This window comes from Prionailurus bengalensis, chromosome B2 (assembly GCF_016509475.1).
Source record: "Prionailurus bengalensis isolate Pbe53 chromosome B2, Fcat_Pben_1.1_paternal_pri, whole genome shotgun sequence".
Lineage (NCBI taxonomy): Eukaryota > Metazoa > Chordata > Mammalia > Carnivora > Felidae > Prionailurus > Prionailurus bengalensis.
In genome coordinates, this window is record NC_057349.1 from 35,315,682 (window position 1) to 35,334,191 (window position 18,510).

At 42.9% G+C, this 18,510-nt stretch overlaps 1 protein-coding gene across 1 annotated transcript in view; it reads left to right on the forward strand.

Annotated features, from left to right (window-relative positions):
* Positions 1 to 18,510, forward strand: part of TBC1D22B (TBC1 domain family member 22B) — an 80,505-nt gene that overhangs the window by 2,071 nt on the left and 59,924 nt on the right. The window contains exon 2 of the mRNA XM_043591280.1: positions 16,344 to 16,400. Within this exon, the coding sequence (XP_043447215.1) occupies positions 16,344 to 16,400 (57 nt within the window). The remainder of the gene's footprint in view (positions 1 to 16,343; positions 16,401 to 18,510) is intronic.

Here is an 18,510-nt window from a genome sequence, read left to right on the forward strand (position 1 = left end):
ACATTTAAAAGAATGTTTCTCAGCTCCTTACTCCAGTATTAGGTATTTCTGTTTATTGTTTATCTTAAGGCATTAAAACGTTGGCACAGCTCATAACAGTTTTTAGTACCTTGCTGGTTGAAGAGAACTATTGTTTAGCTGTGTTCTTTCAGTGGGGAGCCCTAGCAGCTGTTGGTTATGGGAGAAAATTAAAGTTTTTTTAGATAGAAGGTGCTTTGATTTAAGGAAAAGACTAGGGCGTTTTCCCAAGAATAGAAGTTTTGCATTTGTACTCTTTCAGTGTTTGTGAAGAACTTTCTCCTGGGTGGGGAAATGACATCAGTAACTTTCTAGGTCCATGGCAGCCTAGAAGTGAAACTAGTTTTCTCTGCAAATTGAAAGGTAAAAATTCAAAGTGATGACAGTTACTTTCAGTTTCTTTGATCATGGTCTAGCAACCTTAACGACAACAAATAGGAATTTTATTTTGTAAATTAGCCTAAGTTCAAAATGAATGAAACATCCTTTTTAAAAATAACATCCTTTGTTAACAATAGCTTTATTGAGGGGCGCCTGGGTGGCGCAGTCGGTTAAGCGTCCGACTTCAGCCAGGTCACGATCTCACCGTCTGGGAGTTCGAGCCCCGCGTCGGGCTCTGGGCTGATTGCTCAGAGCCTGGAGCCTGTTTCCGATTCTGTGTCTCCCTCTCTCTCTGCCCCTCCCCTGTTCATGCTCTGTCTCTCTCTGTCCCAAAAATAAATAAACATTGAAAAAAAAATTAAAAAAAAAAACAATAGCTTTATTGAGATATAATTCACATACTATGAACATGCGTCCTTTTAAAGTGTACAGTTCAGTGGTATTTTGTATATTCGTCCAAAGTATAGATGGTTTTGTGCAACCAGCACCACCAATTTCAGTATTTTCATCACCCCACAAAGAAGCCTTGTATTCGTCCCCTCACCTCGGCCCTTGGCAACCACTAATCCTTCTATTTCAATGGATTTACCTTTTCTGGACATTCCATGTAAATGGAATAATGTGAGGGGCGCCTGGTGGCTCAGTTGGTTAAGCGTCCAGCTCTCGATTTCAGCTCAGGTCCTGATCTCACAGTTTGTGAGTTCGAACCCTGTGTCTGGCTCTGTGCTGGCTCTGTTTTTGAAGGCTCGCCCATGTTGTAGCATGTATCAGTATGTTGTTCCTTTTTATGGCTAGATAACATTCCACCCATTATACTTCATTTTGTGTATCCATTCATCAGTTGATGACGTTTGGGTTGTTTCCACTTTTGGGCTATTGTAAACAATGTTATGAAATTCACGTGCAGGTTTTTGTGTGGATGTGTGTTTTCCATTTTTTGGAGTTTATGTAGAAGTGCTAAGTTAGGGGCGCCTGGGTGGCGCAGTCGGTTAAGCGTCCGACTTCAGCCAGGTCACAATCTCGCAGTCCGTGAGTTCGAGCCCTGCGTCAGGCTCTGGGCTGATGGCTCAGAGCCTGGAGCCTGTTTCCCATTCTGTGTCTCCCTCTCTCTCTGCCCCTCCCCCATTCATGCTCTGTCTCTCTCTGTCCCAAAAATAAATAAACGTTGAAAAAAAAATTAAAAAAAAAAAAAAGAAGTGCTAAGTTATATGGTAACTGGATAGAATTAAACATCTTTTAAAATTTTATTTATTTATTTAAGTTTATTTTATTTAGAGAGAGAGAGAGAGAGAGAGAGAGAGAGAGAGAGAATGAATCCTAAGCAGGCTCCCCACTGTCAGCACAGAGCCCAATGCAGGGCCTGAAGTCACAAACCATGAGATCATGACCTGAGCCAAAATCAAGAGTCAGACACTTCACCAACTGAGCCATCCAGGTGCCCCTGTTTTTTATTTCTTGAGAGAGAGAGAGAACGCTTGAGCAGGGGAGAGGGGCAGAGGGAGAGAGAGGGTAACTCTTAAGTAGGTTTTATGCTCAGTGCAGAGCATGACTGGGGGCTTGATCCCATCATCCTGGGATCATGACCCGGGCTGAAATCAAGAGTCAGATGCTCAACCCGACTGAGCCACCCAGGCACTCCTTAAACATCTTTTAAGATTCTCTCAGTTATTTATAAGAGCCTTATGTACTTACGACATCAAATGGTTCTTCTCTAGATGCCTAGAAAGATAGGCAACACCCTATACCGTGTGGTTAAGAGTTTAGGCTCTGGAAACTTGCAACTAGGATAAATAAGTTCTGGAGATCTCATGTACAGCACAGTGATTATAGTCAACAACACTGTATTATAAACTTCAAAGTTGCTAAGAGACTGGGTCTTAATTGTTCTCACCACAAAAAAGAAATGATAATTATGTGACTTGATAGAGGTGTTAGCTAATGCTAAGGTGGTAAACACTCTGTACACTTTAAATTTTTTTTTTTTTTATTTATATTAGAGAGACAGAGCACGAGCGGGAAAGGGACAGAGAGAGAGGGAGATGGAGACAGAATCTGAAGCAGGCTCCAGGCTCTGAGCTGTCAGCACAGAGCCCAACCGGGGCTTGAACGCACAAACTGAGATCATGACTTGAGTTGAAGTCGGATGCTTAAATGGCTGAGCGACCCAGGCGCCCCTGCACTCTGGACACTTTAAACTTATGCAATGTTTTATGTCAATTATATCTCAAAAAAAAAAAATGCAGATTCTGGAACCTGACTGCCTGGGTTCAAATCCCAGCTCTGCCACTTTCTAGCTGTGTGACCCTGGGCAAGATACATAACTTCTCTGTGCCTCAATTTCCTTATCTATAAAATGGGAGCAGAGTACCGATCTCATAAGGCTGTTGGGAGGATTAATGAGATAATACATAGTGCATAAGAAGGACTCAATAACATTAGCTATTATGAAAATGATAGTTATGATTGTAGTAGCTCCTTTTTAATTTGTTTCTCCCCCTTGCTCTAGTTTCTGAAACTGGGATTCAAATTGGGGCGCCTGGGTGGCTCAGCCGGTCAAGTGTCCGACTTCGGCTTGGTTCATGATCTCACGGTTCGCGAGTTTGAGCCCTGCATCGGGCTCTGTGCTGACAGCTCAGAGCCTGGAGCCTGCTTCGGATTCTGTCTCTCCCTCTTTCTCTGCCCCTCCCCTGCTCACACTCTGTCTCCCTCTCTCAAAAATAAATAAACATTGAGACTGGAATTCAAAAACTTTGATCAGTGGTATGTCTGGAGCCCCCAGTGAGTCCTGGGTAAAGAAGAAAACCCGAAACAAAGCACCCCCTATTGCTAATCAGGCAGAAGATTTACAGAGACGCAAAGAAGCCTAATGCAGGGCAGCTGTGGCTGTCAGGTGTTCATTATCACCGAGGAGTATGATTGTGAGCAGCGGTCCTAAAACTTTAGACTTTGGTGAGTCACCTGCAGGGCTTGTTGAAAATAGATTGCCAGGTTTCTGATCCAAGGTAGCCGTAAGTAGCCAAGGTTTCTGATCCAGTAGGTCTGAGATGGGACCTGAGAAGTAGACTTTCTCAGAAGTTCCCAAGTGATTACTGCTGCTGCTAACCTGGGGGCTGCATTTTGAGAACCATTGGGATAAGAGCCCTGAATCAAACTGAAAGCAGCCTGAGTTCCAGCGTTGGGAGCCTTTGCCACGTGGATTTTGAACATTTAACGCATCTCCGCTTGGCTGTCCGATAGGTGTCTCATGCTGAACACACCCACACAGAACTCGATTTCCACATGTGCCCTCTCCTGCCAAGCCACTCATTCCATCTCATTTAATGGTCCCGCCATTCACCCAAATCCTAACGTCTGATCCTTCCCTTTCCTGCCTCATGCAGTTCATCAGCAAGTCCTGTTGGCTCGTCGCAATATACTCTGGGTCTGAGCTGTTCTCTCCTCTCTCTTGTCTGGACTACTGTGTTAGCCTTCTAACTGGTGTTCCCATTTCTCTTCTTGCCCCTCTCTCTCATTTGTAATTAGAACGAAATCCAAACTCTCTATGTCTTCCAGGCCCTTCGTGTTGGAAAGATAGGCCGAGTTAAGGACTTTGATATTTATCCCAAGAGCAGTGGGATGCTGTTAGAAGGTTGGTGGGGGCTGTGGCACGATCGGATTCGCATTTATAAAAAAAATATTCTGGCTGCCCTGAGGAAAATGGCTTGGACCAGCATTTTCTTTTCTTTTTTTTTTTTTTTAAACGTTTATTTATTTTTGAGACAGAGAGAGACACAGCATGAACGGGGGAGGGGCAGAGAGAGAGGGAGACACAGAATCGGAAGCAGGCTCCAGGCTCTGAGCCATCAGCCCAGAGCCCGATGCGGGGCTCGAACCTCGAGATCGTGACCTGAGTTGAAGTCGGACGCTTAACCGACTGAGCCACCCAGGTGCCCCATGGACCAGCATTTTCAACAGTTAGGGATAGGAGACACACAGTTGGTGTTTTGGGTGGGTTAAATCTGGGCTGTACTGGACTGTGGGCTGTTTAACACCCCTAGCCCTTGCCCACAAAGTGCCAGGAAGACCCACCATTTATTGGGACAAACACCTTTCCCACATACAAGTTTCCAGACACTCCAGTCACCACCCACCCCTGCCCCCCACTGGGGATCAGGATGAGTATAGTTAGGTGGCCACTGCAGTCAGTGGAAGGAGAGGTGATGATGGCTTGGACTAGGGCAATGGCACATAGAGGTCAAGTTTGAGAATATCAAAAGGACTTGGTAAACCACTGGATTTAGGGAGTGAGGGAGAAGGAGATGCCATTCCCAGGTTTCTGACTTAGCTGGTTAGGTAAGAGTGTGATGTCATACACTTAGAGAAAAAGCCAAGTTTCAGGACCAAGTACGTAAATACTCTATGCTCAGTTTCCATATCTATGAAATGAGAGTTTTGGATTGAGTGACCTCTAAGGCTGAAGCTGAGGATTAAGTTTAAAGTTCAACTAGTATTCAACGAGCTTCAACTCATGTCAATGGGTATTTCTCTTTTGCTTTGTCACTCACACCCGGCATGACTGATAGGTAAGAGTAGATGGTGTGGGGGCCACTAAAGGTGGGCTTTTCTATCTCGTGCTTTTGGAAGTAGCAAATTGCTGGCCCCATGAGCATCTGAGTGTCGTGAAACTGTAGAATGTCTAAGGCCACTGCAGGTAAGGAAACTGAGGCCAGAGAGGGAAAGTGACTTGCCCCAAATCACGCTGTATAGCTGCAGATTTCTTGACTCTGGGTCCGGTGCTTTTTCTGCTGCTTCTTCCCTCAGTCAGTCTCTGCCAAGATTAGGACACCTGTCGAGGCACCTCATCCAGGCCAGGGGTGCAGATGCTTCCAGTGAAAAGATGTAGATTAGACCTGGAATAGGAGAGACCAGTGTGAGCCAAAGCCCAGCTAGTTTCCCACATTCTTATTTCCAGTCCTTCTGGGAAGGGCTTCTCCCTCTTTTTAAGCAAATGTGTTTATTGTTAAAATTAGGGAAGGGCGCCTGGGTAGCTCAGTCGGTTAAGCGTCCGACTTCGGTTCAGGTCATGATCTCACTGTTCATGAGTTTGAACCCCGTGTCAGACTCTGTGCTGACAGCTCAGAGCCTGGAGCCTGCTTTGGATTCTGTGTCTCCTTCTCTCTCTGTCCTTTCCCTGCTCATACTGTCTCTCTCTGCCTCTCAAAAAATGAATAAATACTAAAAAAAAAATTAAATGAGGGAGTGCTTTTTAGCATTAAATGAAGTTGAGAAAAGTGTCTAATCACTTAAATTATTTAGGAGCTTGCAGATTTGCAACTAAAAACCTCTGTCATTTGGTTATTTTCCATAACATTTATGAATCTGATAGTGGACTCAGTGTTATGGTCCCAGCCTGTCTGGGCACGTACACTGTATTACAACCTATTCTTAGTTTGGAAATGTGTGACTGATAAAATTAAGTGGCTAGAAGATACTAAATTATCACAGAGACAGCATAGAACCCCAGTTCTGGAAGACTTCCATCAAATGAGTGTGTGAACCTGAATCAGTTGCCAACATGTTTGGCTTTAAATCACATAGGTCTGTTCCCATATTTGCTTTTGCTCCTTTGTCAGCACTCAGCAAACACCTGTTGATTTTTCCTACCAACGGTTTTGCACTATGGCGACGATGCAAACCAGCTATATGCCAATACACCCTGTGGTGTTGGTTTTATTAAGGAGAACGTCGGAGGTTGACCAGGAGTTTTGCTCACTTTTGTCTCCATTGCGGTACGTGCTATGGCATTCATTTCTCTGCATGTGCAGTGTGATTTCTCCCAAGATGCCGGGTTTGCCTCTAGTGTTGAGGTTTAATGAGCCACTAGTCTGCCTAAGCAGAGGCCTGGGGTTTGTAGAGTTACAGTCCTCGCTCATTAAATTTTGTGTGTGTGTGTTTTGAAGTTTATTTTTTGATAATTTAGAGAGAGAGAGTGAGTGCACACACGTGCACAACCAGGGGAGGGGCAGAGAGAGAGGAAGAGGGAGAGAATCCCAAGCAGGCACTGAGTGCGGACCTGATGCCGGGCTCGAACTCACAAACCGCGAGATCGTGGCCTGAGCCGAAGTCGGACGCTTAACCGACTGAGCCACCCAGGCGCCCCCTCGTTAAGTATTGTTAGTAAGTGCCTGCTGGAGTGTGTTGCACTCTGCCGGGTGGTGAGGGGACTGCAAAACAAGACATGGCGTCACCACTGCTCCCTAGAAGCGGAAAGTCTGCTTGGCACCGTGGCTTCCCCCGTGAGGACGCTGTGTATCATTGACTCTTGGGTTTCTCCACCACACATGTTACTCTGCAGTCAGAAAAACTGAAAAGTGCAGCGGGGTGAAAACACACTGTTGAGTGAGAAAAGCAAGACGTGGAAAGATAAGTGGTGTGTGGTCTTTTGTGTACGGTTGTAACACAAAACAGTATTTTATGTATGCATGTGTGTGTAGAAGTATAAAAACAGATGGAACGGATTTCATACCCACTTCAGGAGAGTGGTTATCTCTTGGGGACAAAGGGGAACAGGACGGGGGACTGCACTTGGGACTTCAGTAGTCTTCCCCAATTTTATTTTCTTAAAAAAAGAAATGTGACACGTATTAACATTTGTTAAATCAGAGTGATGGGCTCATGGATGTTTGTTAATTTTTCTCTGTACTTGTCTTTTTGTTTGAAAATGTGAATAAAGTGCTTTCTGCACTTGTGTGGAGCAAATGCTTTTTAAATTTTGTGTTGGAGAGACCAGTTAGCCAGCCATGAAATTAAGTAATCTTTAAAGTAGCATTTATGACTTAGGGTCAAAATAAGTCATATGTATAGTGTGCCATTTATATAAAGTTTTAAAACACGTGGAAAAAAATACTATAATACTATACTATTCTTTAGAATATTGTTTGGAAAATAAAAACATGAAGACAAAAATAAGGGTGAAAAATGCCAGATGCAGTAAAGTGGCTTCTGAGGACAAGAGGGAGGAAGAGGTTGGCAGGGTTTGAAACCCATGATGTCTTCTTTCTTTCTTTTTTTTTTTTTATTAACTTGTTTTATTTTTTATTATTATTTTTAATTTTTTTTTAATGTTTATTTATTTTTGAGACAGAGAGAGACAGAGCATGAACGGGGGAGGGTCAGAGAGAGAGGGAGACACAGAATCTGAAGCAGGCTCCAGGCTCTGAGCTGTCAGCACAGAGCCTGACGTGGGGCTCAAACTCACGGACCGTGAGATCATGACCTGAGCCAAAGTTGGACGCTTAACCGACTGAGCCACCCAGGCGCCCCTATTTTTTATTTTTTTAAATTTACATCCAAATTAGTTAGCATATAGCGAAACAATGATTTCAGGAGTAGATTCCTTAGTGCCCCTTACCCATTTAGCCCATCCCCCCCTCCTACAACCCCTCCAGCAACCCTCAGTTTGTTCTCCATATTTATGAGTCTCTTATGCTTTGTCCCCCTCCCTGTTTTTATGTTATTTTTGCTTCCCTTCCCTTATGTTCATCTGTTTTGTCTCTTTTTAAATTTTTTTTTTTCAACATTTATTTATTTTTGGGACAGAGAGAGACAGAGCATGAACGGGGGAGGGGCAGAGAGAGAGGGAGACACAGAATCGGAAACAGGCTCCAGGCTCCGAGGCATCAGCCCAGAGCCCGACGCCGGGGCTCGAACTCACGGACCGCGAGATCGTGACCTGGCTGAAGTCGGACGCTTAACCGACTGCGCCACCCAGGCGCCCTGTTTTGTCTCTTAAAGTCCTCATGAGTGAAGTCATATGATTTTTGTCTTTCTCTAATTTCACTTAGCACAATACCCTCCAGTTCCATCCACGTAATTGCAAATGGCAAGATTTCATTCTTTTTGATTGCTGAGTAATAATCCATTGTATATATATATATATATATATATATATATATATATATACTACATCTTCTTTATCCATTCATCCATCGATGGACATTTGGGCCCTCTCCATACTTTGGGTACTGTTGATAGTGCTGCTATAAACATGGGGGTGCGTGTGTCCCTTCGAAACAGCACACCTGTATCCCGTGGATAAATGCCTAGTAGTGCAATTGCTGGGTCGTAGGGTAGTTTTATTTTTAGTTTTTTGAGGAACCTCCATACTTCCAGAGTGGCTGCACCAGCTTGCATTCCCAGTGATGTCTTATTTCTTATGTACGTGTGGAGCACTGACCTCGGTATGCTTTATATTATGATCTAAATCGAATTCATTTAAAAAAGTTATTTACTTATGGGGTGCCTGTGTGACTCAGTCAGTTAAGCGTCTGACTTTGGCTCAGGTCATGATCTCATGGTTTGTGAGTTCGAGCCCCGTGTCGGGCTCTGTGCTGACAGCTCAGAGCCTGGAGCCTGCTTCGGATTCTGTGTCTCCCTCTCTCTGCCCTTCCCCTGCTCGCACTCTGTTTGTGTGTGTGTGTCTCTCTTTCTCCAAAATAAATAATAAAAAATTAAAAAAAAAGTTATTTACTTATTAGAAGTAGTATAAGCCCTGATTTATATATTTTAGGGAATCAGAGAAGGCATGGGTAATGGATGCTGTGGGGTAGCGTCCGGGAAAATCTCATGGTGGGAAGTATAGAATTTGAAGGGAATGTTTCAGATTGGATATGATATTGAAATGGGAGAAGAGCCTGATTCAGTAGCTAAGAAATATTTGGAAGGCAGTGTGGAGACCAGCCCGCTCTAGAGTTGAGTGTGGTTTGGGAGGAGTAGGGATGGTCCAGGCTGACAGGTGAATTATAAATGCTGGGAAATTGAGCACCTTAATCACCAGGCTTTCAGTCAGTCTGCATTTAGTCTCTGTTTCATCTTCATTTCTCTTTCTTTTCAAATGTCTTGGCTACTTTTTGAGATTCCGTAAACTGATTAATTAAAGTGTTTTAGGTACAGATGCATCATGGGTTTTTAGTTCAAGAGTACGTTAACAAATTCAACATGGGCTCTGATACCTTTGCTGAAGAAGTCCATCACTTACCTTGGCCTTTCTGGCTGTGCCGACACCTTGAGGCTGACATAGACAAAACAGCCTACCAGGGCACCTGGGTGACTCGGCTGGTTAGGTGTCCAACTTGGGTCGTGATCTCATGGTTCGTGGGTTCGAGTTCCACACTGGGCTCTGTGCTGGTGGCGCAGAGCCTGCTTGGGATTCATTCTCTCTCTGCCCCCCTCTCTCTACCCCTCCCCCACTTGCTGTCTGTCTCTCTCAAAATAAGTACACTTTTAAAAAATTAAAAATATGGGGGAGAGGGGAAAATGGATGATGGGCATTGAGGAGGGCGCTTGTTGGGATGAGCCCTGGGTGTTGTATGGAAGCGATGAACCACGGGAATCTACCCCAAAACCAAAAGCACACTGTACACACTATATGTTAGCCAATGTGACAATAAATTATACTAAAAAAAACAAACAAAAACAAATAAAAATAAAACACAGCCTACCATGATTTTAAGATCTCCTTCCTGGATGGTAATTAATAGACCCACACAATTAGGATTGCTTGTTTTCTGCATGGACTACTGGCAGGTGGTATTACTCTTTTAAAAGGGAGGCTCTAAGGACCGTCTCTTATTTTTCTATCCATTCACCCGGTCTAACCAGCCTGTTGAAATCTTCCTGCAGGGTTTATCCTCTGGTCTTTATATTTTACTGTAAAGAGGCTTGTGGAGTTGGAGAACTCAAGCGTACTCATCTGCGAGTGTTTGCAAATATTAAAATACAAAGAAGTGGCCCTTAAAAAAAGTTTTTATTTTAATTCCAGTTAGTTAACTGTTGTATTAGTTTCAGGTGTACAGCATAGTGATTCAGCAGTTTCGTACATTACTCATCATGCCAAGTGCACTCCTTAATCCCCTTAAACCATCACTTACTTAACTCAGCCGCCCCCCCCCCTTTCCCTCTGGTAACCATCAGTTCCTTATAATTAAGATTCTGGGGCGTCTGACTTTGGCTCAGGTCATGGTCTCGCTGTTCGTGGGTTTGAGCCCCACAGCGGGCTCTCTGCTGTCAGCGCCGAGCCCACTTCAGACCCCCTGTCTCCCTTTCTCCCCTCCCCTCCCCTGTTCGTGTTCTCTCTCTTTCCCTCTCTCTCCCCCCAAATAAACATTAAAAAAAGATTCTGTTTCTGGATTTGTCTCTCTCTTTTTTCCCTTTGCTCGTTTGTTTCTTAAATTCTACATATGAGGTAAATCATATGCTATTTGTCTCTCTCTGATTGACTTATTTTGCTTAGCATTATATTCTCTAGCCCCATCCATGATGTTGCAAATGGCAAGATTTAATTCTTTTTTATGGTTGGATAATATTCCGTTGTGTATACACACACACACACACACACACACATATACACACACACACACATATATACACACACACCACATCTTCTTTATCCACTCATCAATTGATAGGCACTTGGGCTATTTCTATATCTTGGCTATTGTAAATAATGCTGCTATAAATATAGGGGTGCAGGTATCCCTTTGAAATAGTATTTTTGTAGTCTTTGGGTAAATATCCAGCAATATGAATCCTGGGTCATATGGTAATGTTATTTGTAACTTTTTTTAAGTTTATATTTATTTTTTATTTATTTATTTATTTATTAAAAAAAATTTTTTTTTCAACGTTTATTTATTTTTGGGACAGAGAGAGACAGAGCATGAACGGGGGAGGGGCAGAGAGAGAGGGAGACACAGAATCAGAAACAGGCTCCAGGCTCCGAGCCATCAGCCCAGAGCCTGACGCGGGGCTCGAACTCACGGACCGCGAGATCGTGACCTGGCCGAAGTCGGACGCTTAACCAACTGCGCCACCCAGGCGCCCCTATATTTATTTTTTTAGTAATCTGTACAGCCAACGTAGGGCTTGGACTCACGACTCTGAGATCAAGAGTCACATGCTCTTCCAGCTGAGCCAGTCAGGTGCCCCTATTTTTAACTTTTTCAGGAGCCTCCATAGTCATTTCCACAATGGTTGCACCAGTTTGCATTCCCACCTACAGTGCAAGAGGGTTCCCTTTTCTCCACATCTTCACCAACACCTATCATTTCTTGTGTTGTTGATTTTAGCCATTCTGACAGGTATGAGGTGATATCTCATTATAGTTTTGATTTGTATTTCCCTGATAATCAGTGTTGATGAGTATCTTTTCATGTGTCTGTTGGTCATCTGTATGTCTTCTTGGAGAAATGTCTTTTCATGTCGTCTACCCATTTTTAAATTGGATTATTTGGTTTTTTGGATGTTGAGTTTTATAAGTTCCTTCTATATTTTAGATACTAACCCTTTCTCAAATAGGTCATTTGCAAATATCTTTTCCCATTCAGTAGATTGTCTTTTAGTCCTGTTGATTGTTTCCTTCGCTGTGCAGAAACTTATTGTTTTGATGTAGTCCCAATAGTTTATTTTTGCCTTTGTTTCCCTTACCTCATAAGACATATCTAGGAAAGATTTGCTATGTCTGATGTCCAAGAGGTTGCTACCTATGTTCTCTTCTAGGATTTTTTGGTTTCAGGTCTCACATTTAGGTCTTTCATCCATTTTGAGTTTATTTTTGTATATGGTGTAAGAAAGTGGTCTAGTTTCTTTCTTTTGCACATTGCTGTCCAGTTTTCCCAACACCATTTGTTGAAGAGACAGTCCTTTTCCCATTGGATATACTTTCCTGCTTTGTTGGAAGATTAATTGACCGTATAGTTGTGGGTTTATTTCTGGGTGTTCTGGTCTGTTCCATTGATCTATGCCTTTTGGCTTTTTTGCTTGTGTTTTCATTTTTGTTTTGTGTCAGCCTTCTCTCTGTATGCCAGACTTTCCCGTTATTCTTTGATCCCTCTTATTTTCTTTCTCCTTTTTCTCTGCCTAGGAATCTCTGTAAACATGTTAAAATTGTATTTGTATCTCTATAGTAGTATAGGTAATGGTTTGTTTACAAATTACTGAATAACCTTTCAGAAAAGTTCGGGGAGTTAGAGATTCTTAATAGCTAAAAAGGTCAGAGCTATATCCATAAAGATTGTACATAAGAACATTCCCGCTGGAATCTTAGTAGAAATCAATATGAAAATGATTGAATTGGCTGCATTTTTATTTAAAAGCAACTTTGGGATCACACTGGTTATGTCAAACAAGGTAGTTGGTAAACTTGTTCTACTTTCTAAATGTTGGTAAGGAATAAATTACCAAAATGGGAGGGAGGAAGAAAGCCAACATTTCTTGGGCAATGAGCATGTGCCAGGTGGCATTCTGGATGTTTGCAAATCTACCTCATTACCTGCTAGTATTACTACCTGCCAGGAATTGTGCTAAAGGGCTTTTTACACGTTGACTCATTTAAACCTCCCAACTCTCTTAAGATTGCTTCATTTATTTCCTAAAAAGGTGATACATGTCCATGATACCAATTCAGAAAGTTTGTAGTAAAAACTCAGCCTCTCTGCTGCCGGGTTCTCCAGTTCCTCTTCCAAACCCCTGCTGCTGGTGTCGTGTGTATTTTCTCAGAGATCTCTAATTATAGAGACATATGCGGATTTGTTTTATTTTAAAGGTTTTCCACAGAAATGACGGCATGTTATGCATACAGTTCTGCATCTTTTTTTTTTTTTAATGTTTTGTTTATTTTTGACAGAGCACAAGTGGGAGGGGGCAGAGAGAGGGGGGGACACGGACAGCAGCGTGCCCCTGCGTATGTTTTTAATTAAAACATTTAGGGGCACCTGGGTGGCGCAGTCGGTTAAGCGTCCGACTTCGGCCAGGTCACAATCTCGCGGTCCGTGAGTTCGAGCCCCGAGTCGGGCTCTGGGCTGATGGCTCAGAGCCTGGAGCCTGTTTCCGATTCTGTGTCTCCCTCTCTCTCTGCCCCTCCCCCGTTCATGCTCTGTCTCTCTCTGTCCCAAAAATAAATAAACGTTGAAAAAAAAAAGTTTTAAAACATTTAATTGATGTTTTAGAGTTTGTTTTGTGCCAATGGGTATAGAATTGCCCCATTCTTTTTTACAGATGTACCATCATTTATTTAATCAGTCCCCTCTAAATAATAATTTTCTTTTAATGGGTAAGTTCAGCCCTTTTATATTTGCTGGAATGACTGATATATTTTATTATAGCTCCGTTTTTAATGTTTTCTTAAAAAAAAATCTTTCACTGTAAGGACTACTTGCTTTGGGAGAGGGTGTGCATGTGTATATTCTGATAATTGGGGAAGTTTGTGTTTTTATTCTAGTTATTGCATTTATAACTCTATACTGTATTTCTTGAGACATCTATTGACCGCCTACCATGATCAATGATGAAATTGGTAGTTGCATTTCTTGCCCTTTCCTCATCTGCTTTTACTTGATTATATTATTTTTCTCAAAGTTTTTAAAAAATTTTTTAAAATGTGTGTGTGTGTGTGTGTGTGAGAGAGAGAGAGAGAGAGAGAGAGAGAGAGAGAGAGAGAGAGAGACTGGGCATGAGCAGGGGAGGGGCAGAGAGGGAGGAAACACAGAATCTGAAGCAGGCTCCGGGCTGTGAGCTGTCAGCACAGAGCCTGATGCGGGGCTCGAACCCACAAACTGCAAGATCATGACCTGAGCCAAAGTCTGACATCTGACCAACTGAGCCACCCAGGCACCCCTCAATTAAAGTTTTTTTTTTTTTTAATTTATGTATTTATTTTTGAGAGCAGGAGAGAGAGAGCACGAGAGCAAAGGAAGGGCAGAGAAAGGAGGAGAGAGAGAATCCCAAGCAGGCTCTGCGCTGTTAGCACAGAGCCCAGTGTGGGGCCTGAACTCACAAACTGTGAGATCATGGCCTGAGCCGAAACTAAGAGTCAGGTACCGAACCAACTGAGCCACCCAGGTGCCCCTATTTTTTTCAGTTTGATCTCCTATCCTAAAACACACTTATGCCTCTATGACTTGAGCTATCACCTTTAAATATCTTTTGAGCCTTGTCTGTGAAAGATGAAGAAACCAACATACTTCTTTTAAAAAAATTTTTAATGTATATTTATTTTTTGAGAGAGACAGAATGTGAGCTGGGGGGTGGGGGCAGAGAGGAGGGAGACACAGATTCTGAAGGAGGCTCCAGGCTCTGAGCTGTCAGCACAGAGCCTGACGCGGGGCTCAGACTCACAAACCGTGACATCATGACCTGAGCCAGGGTTGGACGTTTCACCGACTGAGCTGCCCAGGTGCCCCAGCCAACATACTTATTTGTCCACTCCATCCTCTGTTCCATTTTAACCTATGCCACTTACATTGTTTTTACCTTCTCTCCTCTAATCATGGAGCCTCAAATTTAAGACTTAGTCTTAAGGCTAAATTCATTAAATTCTTTACACGAGTCCTTTCACTGTAGTTTCTCTATCTCATTGTTCATTGAAGTTTTTCTTCTAGTAGTTTCTTCAGGAAGGAGTCAAGAAAACCATATTTCCTGGGTTCTTGCATCTTGCAACATGTTTTTCTGTCACCTTTGTATTTGAACAACAGTTTGGCTGGATATATAATTATTCTCAAGTCACTCTTTTAATGTTTATTTCAAGAGTGAGTGTGAGTGGGTTTATTTCAAGAGTGAGTGTTTATTTCAAGAGAGAGAGGAGTGAGAGAGAATCCCAAGCAGGCTCTGCACCATCAGCACAAAGCCCAATGTGGGGCTCAACCCTACGAAACGTGAGGTCATGACCTGGGTTGAAACCAGGAGTTGGTCTCTCAACTAACTGAGCCACCCAGGCACCTGGCCCCTCAAGTCACTCTTTTTTATTGTGACCTATTCCATAAAACAGTTGTGTGGTATGATAATTTGACGAATAATCACAAAGTGAACACCCCAGAAGTGAGCAGGTCAGAAGCCCCTGGATCTGTTCTCGACCACAACTCTCTCCTTCCCTCTGAAGTAACCACATCCTTTTGTGTTAATCCCTCCTTCCTTTATGGGGTTATTGCTATGGATGCATCCGTAAATATATAAATCCTTTTTGCTGTTTTTGAAGTGTATATAAATAGAACAATATTTACCCTTTTATTTTTTGCTTGTTTTGCTCAGCACATTTGGAAGACTCATGCACATTATTACTTGTGTGCCCCATTTTGTATGTTTATGTTGCTATATAATATTCTATTATACGAACACATTACAGTTTATTTTCTGTTGGACACTTGGGTTATTTCTAGCTTTAGGCTAAAAGGAACTATAATGCTATGAATAGTCTTATATATGTCTTCTGATACACATATGTATGTATTTCTATTAAGATACAGATTTGAGAAGAATATGCTAGGCTTTAGGGTATGCATATTTCGTTCCTCCTGGATATTGCCAACCTGTTTTTTTGAAGTGAGCTGTATCACTTTGTGCGCCCACCAGCCACCAGTGAGTCACTTGGGTCACCCTTCCCTTGGTACCTAGTGTTGCTTCACTGTTGTTTAGCCCAGGTGATCTTTTGGGGTAGGTGATCCTCTCAGTTTACAGACGAGAAAACTGGCTCAAAGTGGTCCAGTAATTTCGCGCAAGTGTACAGAGGTGGCGGATGCCAGAACGCGAGTTCTGGTTCAAACCATGCTGTCTCCAGCTCAAAAGCCTGTTCTCTTTCTGTGCTGTCGTCTTTACCGATAGGACTTCCAGTCTGTCAGGTATATAAGGTGCTGAAGCCCCAGTGGAAAATGAACATTCTCCAGAGACTTAATTTTTTTTATGTTGATTTAATCTGTACGCCCAACGTCCGGCTTGAACTCATGACCCCGAGATCAAGAATCACACACTCTGCCCACTGAGCCAGCCAGGTGCCCCCAGGCTGAAAGGCTTGGATGTGGTTGTCTTGGAGGAGACCTGTTTCCCAAAGTCCCTTCCAATTTTGTGATGCAGATGATACTTACCTGACGTATTTAGCTTCCTGACAATTTTCTTCTTTCTTTTTTTCTTGGTTCCAGCATCCAGCCTGTGTACGGAGCACAACACCCCCCTCTGGACCCTCGGCTCACCAAAAAGTAAGTCAAGATAGTTTTCCTTTCATGCATGTACTTCTTTTAAAACTCTCAAACCTTCCCCTACTTTGTTGAAATGACAGTTTCTACTTCGATCTTTTCTGGCTTCTCCCCTGCTCTATTTTGGATCAAGAGATGAGCAATCTTCTTACCTCTAAATGATCTATTATTAAGTGGGAAATTAACTCACACCAGAGATTTATTTTCCTGCATTGGAAGCTGGTATATGCCGGGTTTGGTGTTGGACCCTTTGTTCTGATGGAAGGGTCTTTATTGGTTAAATATCGTCTCCAAATTGGATGACTGATGACCTTCTTCTTGTAGGAGCCTCCTTTCTGGGGTTGATTGCTTCTGAATATATATAGGTCTGCCATCTTGTCTTCACTTATACTATGAGGACTGGGGCGAATAGAATATAACTGTAGGGCTGGCATTCTTCAGGTCCTCTTTCTCCAGCCTCAAAGAAATCTAGCCATACAGTAGAGTTAAAAGCTCCCTGGAGGTTATTTCTCTAGTAAAATTCTAATAAGTTATTTTCGAACACAATAGAAACCCTGGTCAAATCCAAGATGTGTGCGTGTGTATGCATACCCCCAATTATCACTTCATCGCTCCTTTCTATCATGGGCCATCAATCAGCCACAGTGAATTTAAATGAAGAGATGCATCATCTTCTCAGATTTTCTAAGAATTTTGGGCTCTGTCTCTGGGCACGCTTCATCTTTTTTTTTTTTTTTAATTTTTTTTTTTTTTTAACGTTTATTTATTTTTGGGACAGAGAGAGACAGAGCACGAACGGGGGAGGGGCAGAGAGAGAGGGAGACACAGAATTGGAAACAGGCTCCAGGCTCTGAGCCACCAGCCCAGAGCCTGACGCGGGGCTCGAACTCCCGGACCGCGAGATCGTGACCTGGCTGAAGTCGGACGCTTAACCGACTGCGCCACCCAGGCGCCCCTGGGCACGCTTCATCTTAAGACTTATTTCCAGGAAAGCTGTAGTTTGTGGTGAAAGCCGAATGATTTGAGAGGTACAGGAGACCTAAGTTGTCATCTTTTGGGGCCCGTGTAATAATATCTACCCTTTCTTTCCTTAATAGTCAAGGAAGGAGTAAAGATAATGTATATTAAAGTATTTTGAATACCTACAAAAATGCCATAACAGATGTACACTATCAATGTCTTAATATTTAAAGTTTTTTTTTTTAATGTTTCTTTTGAGGGAGAGAGTGCATGTGTGTGCACGCAAGCGGGGGTCGGGGCAGAGTGAGCGAGAGAGAGAGAGAGAGAGAGAGAGAGAGAGAGAGAGAGAGAATCCCAAGCAGGCACTGCACTGTCAGCACAGAGCCCAGCGTGGGGCTTGATCTCACGAACCGCGAGATCATGACCTGAGCCGAAATCAAGAGTCAAATGCTTAATTGACTGAGCCACCTAGGCACCCCAGCATTTTAATATTAAAAAAAATAATAATAACTTAGCTGAATATGTGGTGAACTTTCTGTAATCCTGCCAACTCATTGCAAAAAGATGGCAATTTGGCCGGTATGTGGAAGGTACGGTCGTCTGAATCACTTTGGAAGCACGACTGCTATTCTTTTCTGTAATGCACAGTTTTTACACCAGAAGCCACGGTATAAGCTCTCTGAGGGCAGGGATTTTGCTTTATTCACCGCTCTACCCTTAGTACCTAGAAGAGCACGCAGCGCGTACTAGGCACTTAGTAAACATTTATGGGTTGAAGGAATGAAATCATTGCATGCACTTAGACAGTGAGCTTTACTTTAGCGCTTCTTAGTTTGTACCTTGCTCTTCATAGGGGAGCATGTTTTCTGTGACAATTGTGTGGCATTCACATCAAGTAGAATGGATACTCTTTCCTGGTTTTACCAATAGCAGACTCTCTGGTCTGTCGGTCAGTACAGCAGGCACTACTTAACTAGCAGTCTTCCCTGCCCCTGCCTCTTCCTTGCTCAAGAACCATAATTTTATTCAGCTCGTGAGCAGGTATCTGTATTAGTTTAAGCCTTTTATAATGATCTTTTGGTAATCACAGTGACTGGCCTGCAGTGGGCTTATGTCATTGGTTCTGGCCCACGAGATGTAAAAGTCTCCTGAG